The sequence below is a fragment of the Cebidichthys violaceus genome, unplaced genomic scaffold (genome assembly GCF_023349555.1).
Source record: "Cebidichthys violaceus isolate CVI_PGR_0920_01 unplaced genomic scaffold, fCebVio1.0.p SCAF_28, whole genome shotgun sequence".
Lineage (NCBI taxonomy): Eukaryota > Metazoa > Chordata > Actinopteri > Perciformes > Stichaeidae > Cebidichthys > Cebidichthys violaceus.
This window is the reverse complement of record NW_027176461.1, coordinates 4,556,779-4,564,812: the sequence shown is the minus strand read 5'-3', so window position 1 is coordinate 4,564,812 and position 8,034 is coordinate 4,556,779. Positions and strand designations below refer to the sequence as shown.

The window sequence follows — 8,034 nt, the reverse complement described above, 5'->3', positions numbered from 1 at the left end:
TTGAGTATTATCTCGTAAGCTCATCCTCATTCTAACTCGTACTTATAAATGGTGGTAGTGTTCAGTGGAGACAGACGTTGTGAAAGTATCTCAAATCAAATATCACTACCGTAGTCTGGAGGCTACGTGTTGAGCTATTTGTCGTATTCAAGGCCTGGGAAGCGGACCTTGCGTGTTTCCTTAATTGATCCTTCCGGAGGAGCTTCCTCGCCTTGAAGTTTATGAGCAAGCTTTGACGGACAAGTCAAAACAACGGCGCGGTCCGCTCTGAGGATTATCCAGGTTTCCAGGTCTGGCTCGCATGTCCTTCTCTGTGTTCTGTTAGCCCGTTGGATAGATGAGGTGTCCCCTGGTCTTTGGTTGCTCTCGGCTCTTAAAGGGCCTCCCCTGAGAAACAACCTACCGCCACCAAACACATCTGCAAGTGCTACTGACAGGAGAACAAGGGAAACCGATTAGATTTAAAACAACTAAGAGAACTTAGATAAAGTCCCATTTGAGGCACAACTTCAGACCAGATGTGCATGATCCCGCAATTGTACGAGTGAAGTAAAAAAAAAAAACCCCACTAACTGATACCATCTTGAATGACATCACTGCACTTAGGGGGGGATTTCTCCTCAAAGCCAGTTTGAGCATCATCGGTGGGAGCCACTTTGGTTCAAACATTTATTTTTCAAAATAAGTGTAAATGTTACAGTTCATCATCTAGGAAACATATTTACAGGTTTTGCAACAGTAAAATAAATAAGGTTGTATAGGATATAGCAGATAGAAACGGTAAATAGTCTACAATGTACAGCAGCTTTGGCTACCAACAGTTCATTTTTCAAAAAAGAAAAACTCAAACTATAGTTTAGTATTAATAAATAAAGCTATGTGAAAAAATAAATAAGGTACTCTTCTGTCCTACTAATTTAAACTACTTTTTTTTTTTTTTTTCTTTTTTTTTTTTACAGATAGAAGGAAAAAAAAAAAAGAATTGCGTAAGCTTTTACAGTCGCCTCTTCATTTTAAAGCACATGGTCATGATTCAAACAGACACAAATCTACTGAGTTACTTAAACACTTCAATATAAATTGGTCTCCAACCAATTTTGGCATTGGGAAATGTCTTTGTGTTGAGAAAATTGGCAATAGATTGAGAACTCTGATCCAAAACCTTTTTTTTTTTTTTTTTTTTTCTTCTGTGAAACCCCAGTTTGTTTCGTAACGCTTCTCAGAGCCTCTCCTTCCCCGGACTGATCAGATTGGTGCGGAGCCTTTAGCTGCAACAGCGTGTTCACTTGAGTGGTTTAACATCTCTGTGGGCTTAATATGCCTATCAAATCCCTGATTAAGGGACTTTATCCCTACAAGAATCCTGCAGGGAGCTCTTTAAAAAAGAAAGAAAGAAAAAAAAAAAAAACACACACTGGCTCCAAAGAAAAGTGCTGCGTCTCTTTAAAACCAGTATGTACAGCAACTAGCGAGCTCCCCATACACTCCTCCACGTCACATAATTCATTTGTACGTGAAGGGGTGATGAGAACTATCAGTGACGCTGTACGACAACATCTGTTCATCTTATTAATATCGGGGGAATATATTACTGATTCCTTGATAGGGGCCGAACACAGATATTGAATGATGGCAAGATATGCATTAAGGCTATAGAAGTAAGGCTTTGAAATGAATCGATACTAACTGTCTCTAACATTCAGTGTGAACAGTAGCTCCACACACACACACACACACACACACACGGCTGTGCATGAAGTTATGAAGGGAGGCATGGTATCACATTCCTCATGGGCCCATATGAAGCGTGTGGCACCGCTCTGCAGTAAATAAAATGACAGTCCTCCTGGATGAACATCGCTCCACTTACACTCTGCGCTTATTGTAACGATGAAGTACGACTGAGTCCTTCCTGAAGAGCCGAGGTCGGATGAGGCTGAGGGGGAACGATGAAGCCTATTGGCTTTTGTGAATGGAATGACTCGGCTCATTATTATCATTATTTGGGAAGCGTGTCCTTCCTGAACATTGATCACGGGAATGTTTAGACTTGGTAATTTCACAATGTTTCAATCTGGCCCCACGGAAGACACCCATAATAAAAAAAAACGAGAGAGGTGGCCAAGAACAAAATTACAAGTAGTACAAATACCTTGGAAATATACAAAAACTAAGACGGAAACCACACATTCTAGAGCAGGGGGGGGGGTCGGATCTGGAGGTCTATATAAAGCCTGTTGACTTGATTTGGCTGCTGAACCCAATTTGATCCAACTGGATTATCAGTTCCTTTGGCCTCCCTGCTAATGAAAATGATTACATCCACGAAGCACTGCTGAACTCAGGGGGGGAGGGCAGCGTCCTCTGCACCCCCTTTTAACCTACGGACCCAAACCCCTGTCCTAAAGCTTTTTATGCTCCTCTTATTGCCTCAAAGTTCCAGTTTCAAAGGAGGCTATAACAAGCAGTAATATTACAATGTTCACAGTCAAATTCTGATTCATACAGAGGAGCCTCTTTGGCTGCCTCCCTCTCTGTGTTAAAGCAGAGCCCGGAGTGGCTGTGTCCTTTATATGTCCACCCGTCCGAACACCTCCCATTCGTCTCGCTCCACCAAAGAGAAAGAATATGGACTTATATTAAAAGAAACAGAAGTCACACGCTTTGTCTCTTGCAGAGCATCCTCAGGTTCACACAGACAGAAGGGTGGGAACAAGGCAGCGACGTCCCAAAGTGTGTGTGTGTGTGTGTGTGTGTGTGTGTGTGTGTGTGTGTGTGTGTGTGTGTGTGTGTCTGCGTCGTTGCACTAGTCACCATGGATACAGCAGTAAGAGAGAGTGGGAGGTGCCGGACAGCTCTGATCTGCAGAGTTTGAGCGGTGTGTGTGTGTTTTTTTTTTTTTTTTTTTTTTTTTTAAGTTTAGCGCGCCATCCAGTTGTTGCCCATGCTCAGCTTGGCCCTGGGGATGGTCATCTTGTCGGCACACGAGGAGTTCATTTCTGGAGAGAAATGGATGATGCCGCAGTCGTTCTTCACATTGTGAAATTTGTTCTCCTTGGAGGGCTCCATGTAGACCACCGAGTTCTTGTTGACGTGCTTCTTTAGGATCACCGTCTAGGCAGGAACAGGAGAAAGAGCGCAATACCTTCAAGTCTCCATAGCTGGTTGGTGATGAAAGCTAACTAAGTTATGTCAGCTCGGCTTCTGATAACAGTCTGACGAATTCAGATTGACACTGTCCACGTTATTTATAAGAGGGAGTCTCTCTAATTTATCCGAGTTTCAAGCCTTCAAAACCAACAAACTGATTCGTGTAATTTATGGATTAACTTCTCACCTTCTTTGGTGCGCTGTAGCAGGACATCTGCACCCACTTCTTTTTCTTGTTGATGAGTAACGCCACGGCAATGAAGATGATGATGGCCAGGAGGAGACCTGCCAGGATCCAGGCGGCTGATTGGTAGATGACGGCCATCTCTGTTTTGCTGGGGTAATTCTCACCCAAACCTGGCTCGTCTGTGGGACACGGACGACACCGATATATAGATATCAGTCCCAGAGAGAGCTTTTTCATTATGGTGCCCACCCCATTTACCAGATCTAAATAGAAAACAGCTTATTCCTTGTGTTTGTTTTAAGAGAAACCCCATTTAGCCGGAGTCCATTAATCATTGCTTTCATTGTCAGTGACGCCAATGACTAGGATGGAGGGATTCAATGAGCAGGTACCTGCATCAGCAGCGATGGGCGGTACAGTGACAGTGGTGATCCACACCGCACTCTTCACTGTAATGGCGGCTGTTGCCTTGGGGGCGTTGGTAGACACCGGCGCCGGCATTGGCGTTGTAATTTCTGTTCACACAAGGGGTAAGATCCGTTACCAATATCGCTGGTGTAATGCAAAAAAACATTCCAGACATCAACCTGTCCAACCGCGAGTCAGTGTATGAACCCGGTGTCTCTGTTTGATAAGCTGCGTTCACAGGCACCGTCCCCTTAACTTCGACTGTACAGCTTTGTAAAGGCACTAGGTCAAAAGCTCTGTTGTCCACGGGGCAAATAACAAAAAACAAAGGCCAGAAAAACGGCAACACATCGGGGTGAACAATGGGAGCCTATGCTGAGGGTTTTCCTCTATAGGAAAAGCTGACATGGAGCTTTGCCTTCCTGTGCCGCCGCAGAGAGAGCGTCGCGGGTCGCCTCAGCCGGGTGGGGGGGGGGGGGGGGGGGGGCAGGAAACACGTGTGAATGTGCGGATGCTCGAGGAATGTTTTTTTGCTCCGAGCGGACCGTGTGTGTGTGTGTGTGTGTGTGTGTGTGTGTGTGTGTGTATGTCACATGGAATGTTGTTGCGAATGACGGGGTGTTTGCCCATGTAGCGCCAGAGTGGCTGTGTCTAACGAGCAAACGCGTACACATTCGGTCTGGAAGCTGGCATTCCCTCAGTTCCGCCCTCTTTTTGACATGTAGCGTTATGAACTATAACTTTCCCAACAACAGGCTGTGCCTTGTTCCAGTGGTACCACTTCTTATAAAAAAGCGATGGCCGTTTTGCACAACTTTGACAGTTCCTGCTCTCAAGTTTGTGGAAGTGTTACTACATATAAACTCAAAGTTTATTTTTAATGTAATACAAAAATACACAAAGTGGCACCGTTGACACAAATACTTCTAAAGGCCTCTTTCTCTTTAAGGAGACGCGCCTAACGTACTCACCGAGACAGTGTGGGCAGCACTGGCCCTTGCGTAGGACGGGCACCCTGCAGTTGGCAGCCGGACAGCGCTGAGAGAAACACTGAATGGTGCCGTTGTTGCAGGTGCAGCTGGTGCAGGCGTTGGCCTTCCAGGAGTCCCCAGACAGCAGCACGTCTCCATCGCTGGTTATGCAGTACTCCTGCTGGCTGTTGTTCACTGGCAGCAAGGGGCTCAGCGTCTCCTCTGTGGTCGCACGGGTGCATAAAACGGGTTGATAATGAAAACACGCAAGAGTTAAGGTAAGACACAGGGCTGCGTGCTTCGTCGTGTCGCAGCCTATTTCCTCTGAGTTGCCAATACGGAGGTATAGCCTAAGTTTGGTTTTTAGAGAATTGCCATTTTCAAAGAAAACCCCTAATTCTGTCTGAGTTATATATCTGCTTCTTTAGTGGCCTGCTTCAGCATGACTCCTGCATTTATCCCAGCTGTACAACATCTCAATCCACTACAGTTATTGGGGCTTACGTTCCAGATAAGATGCTTTACTGTATGTTAAACACAAACACAAGTCCCTCCATGTGGCGGAAGTCACTTCAGTCGAAGGCCTTATCTCTCCCTCTCGTCAGACCCCTCGCGGGCCTGAGATCTACGGCCTTCTCACGACCACAGACCGTAGATAGCGTGTACGCACCGCGCTGCCCAACTGTATACATACATCACAGCGCCTGTCAGTGAGATGTGTATTATTCCCACATTCCTGGTGACCAGGCCCATGCATATATCAAAGGCTGCCCTCTGACAATCTGCTTTTGTGAAGGGAGATGCAGGGAGATAAGGCGGGCCGGCATTCTCAAGGAGCAGCTCTCAGGCGCAGTCATGCGTCGCTGATTTGTGGGCCTCATGCTCGGGAGTACTTGGGATATGTTGATTCTAAGTGTATGAGAAGAGGCTTGAGCGTTTGGGTACATTTGTAAATAAAATATGTGTGTGGGTTTTTTTTTTTTTTTTTTTGCGTTCGCCGAGACGTTTGTGTCAAAGTTTATTCCCATAACCGGAGGAATAGCAGAGATTCAGTGATATCGGTTGCATTCTCGGGCCTTCCAGCTATAAGAGAGTCGGGTGAACCTCCGCTGTGGACCACTGGGTGAAAGTAGTCCACGTGTGCTGCAGCCTGCCTGGAGGAGCGCTATGTAAATCCAACCGGTCTCGGCTGGTTTCTTTATGAGACTGTGCGCCTGACATTACTGCTCGACAGAGTGCAACATGCAAGACCTTCCAAAACCACATGCTGATGGCACATCCAACACAGATTTATACTTCCCCACCCACTGCCCCAACTGAGTTTTTATCTGACATTACCAATGCTCTACTGCAGCCTTGTTATTTTAATTTTTTTTCTGTTACCTGGGCATACGTGGCAACAGGTGTCCTTGTTCCTGATCGGTGTCTGGCAGAGAGCCGGGGGACACACTTCGGTGTCGCACAGGACACGTCCCTTCCTGCAGGTGCACCGTGTGCACTCGTCCAGGTTCCAGGTTTCTCCCTCCACATAGAATTCCCCCCCAGGTGCTCTGCACACCACCATGTCCATCCCCTCGAGCTGACCGCTGCCTGACTCATCTACAGCAGAGAGGAGGAGGGAGGAAAAGAAGAAGAAAAAAAAAAAGGGAACGGTCAAGTGTGTGCCATTTCAAATTCACATTCTAGTCCGGACCAAACAAAAATTCATTCATAGCGATAACTCCTACGCGATGAAGAGAAGAGAGAGTAAACAGAGTCATAGGTTATGAGAATAAAGATGCATGGGAGATCACTAGCCATTAAAAAGAAGCCTCGGGCACTTTTTGGGATGGTGTCCAAGATGTGTTTTGACACTGGTTTAGTTGAAAACATCTTTCTGTCCAGCAGAGTAGCAGACATCTGCAAAGAGTTAGCCTGTTTGTCCCCTGACTGCAAAGTGTGTGTAGCTCCTGAAAGTTGTAGACATTCTTTCACTCCTAAATATTTGAACAGCCAACTGAGTCACTCCTCCATAAATACCCTGCATGAGTTGGAGGGTTGTGGATTAAAAAAAAAAAAAAAAAAAAAGTGTGGGTGTGGATCAGTGTGCCTTCCATTTTTAGAGAAACAGACAGAGACTGTGTGTTAGGGAGTTTAAGTAGCCTGCAAGTCTAAAGCCTAAAAGCTAGCTAATGATCCAAAGCTCTCTGTTGAGTGAGCTGATAGAGGACTGTATACTTTGTGTTGCCAGATATGCGCGTGTGTGTGTGTGTGTGTGTGTGTGTGTGTGTGTGCGTGTGTGTGTGTGTGTGTGTGTGTGTGTGTGTGTGTGTGTGTGTGTGTGTGTGTGTGTGTGTGTGTCCACGTGCAAACAGACATTGTGTATTAATTACAACTAATTTCTAACAAGTATTTGAGTGTCAAATTGAAGGGCACTCTGAGAGAGCAGACCTCCCCCAAGGTCAAGCACTATGTCGCAATGTTAACCAAAGTGAAAAGTAATCTGTGTGTCCTGTGACTCAGAATCAAAATGTACGAGTTCTTCCTTGGGAATCTGGCAAAATTGGGACAATAAAATTTAGACAAACCGATAACATAACCTCCTTTGTGGTGATAAAAAAAAAGGTTACAATATTGTATGTCGACACATTAAAACAGTCAATCTGATCTTACACCAGTGGTAGAACGTGCCAAATGAAGGATCAAACAGGCTGGTTAAAACTTTTGTAGTTTTGGCCATCATTTTTATTGAGGGTTTGTTTAAAGCCGTCTCACTGTGTTATGTTTTATTCTTCTGAGCGATGACATTTCCGGATCTACAATTAGCTTATTACTAACAGGAATAATAGCCCAAACTAGAAAAATATGAACCAGACATTGTCCTTAAAAGCTGGAAGTAATTTAAAACTGACAAAACCTTTTTAAAACTGGATCTGAAATAAAGTCACACATTTGAGTTGCAGAGACTTACCCTCGCAGGTAGGACAACACTGGTCAGGCCTCACGACTGGATGAGAGCAGCTGGGCACGGGGCAGGATATGAGCACACACATCTCCCGTCCGGAGTGGCAGTAGCAGTCACGACAACCGTCGTGCCAGCCGTCGCCTTCCTCGTATCGGTGCCCATTGGAGGTGAGGCAATAGCGGGGAAGCGGGGCGGGGGCAGTGGTGCTTGGGACGTGGCCACTTTCTAAAGACAGAAAACAAGAAAGGTTCAGACTTTACTGGGGTGGCTGAGGACTTGTGAAACAGCTGTGCGAAACTTCAAAAAACAACATGCTATGGCAAGGTGTCCTACTAATGCACATTAAGTACATTTATGATTTACAGTCAAATGTG

General features: G+C 45.6%; 1 protein-coding gene across 1 annotated transcript in view; it reads right to left on the bottom strand.

Moving 5' to 3' along the window:
* Positions 1-655: 655 nt before the first annotated feature.
* crim1 (cysteine rich transmembrane BMP regulator 1 (chordin-like)) overlaps positions 656-8,034 on the bottom strand; it is a 33,020-nt gene continuing 25,641 nt past the window's right edge. The window contains exons 10-15 of the mRNA XM_068721511.1: positions 7,667-7,885; positions 6,100-6,315; positions 4,717-4,938; positions 3,730-3,852; positions 3,338-3,516; positions 656-3,114 (exon numbers count right to left, since the gene is read on the bottom strand). Of these exons, the coding sequence (XP_068577612.1) occupies positions 2,920-3,114; positions 3,338-3,516; positions 3,730-3,852; positions 4,717-4,938; positions 6,100-6,315; positions 7,667-7,885 (1,154 nt within the window). The 3' untranslated portion in view covers positions 656-2,919. The remainder of the gene's footprint in view (positions 3,115-3,337; positions 3,517-3,729; positions 3,853-4,716; positions 4,939-6,099; positions 6,316-7,666; positions 7,886-8,034) is intronic.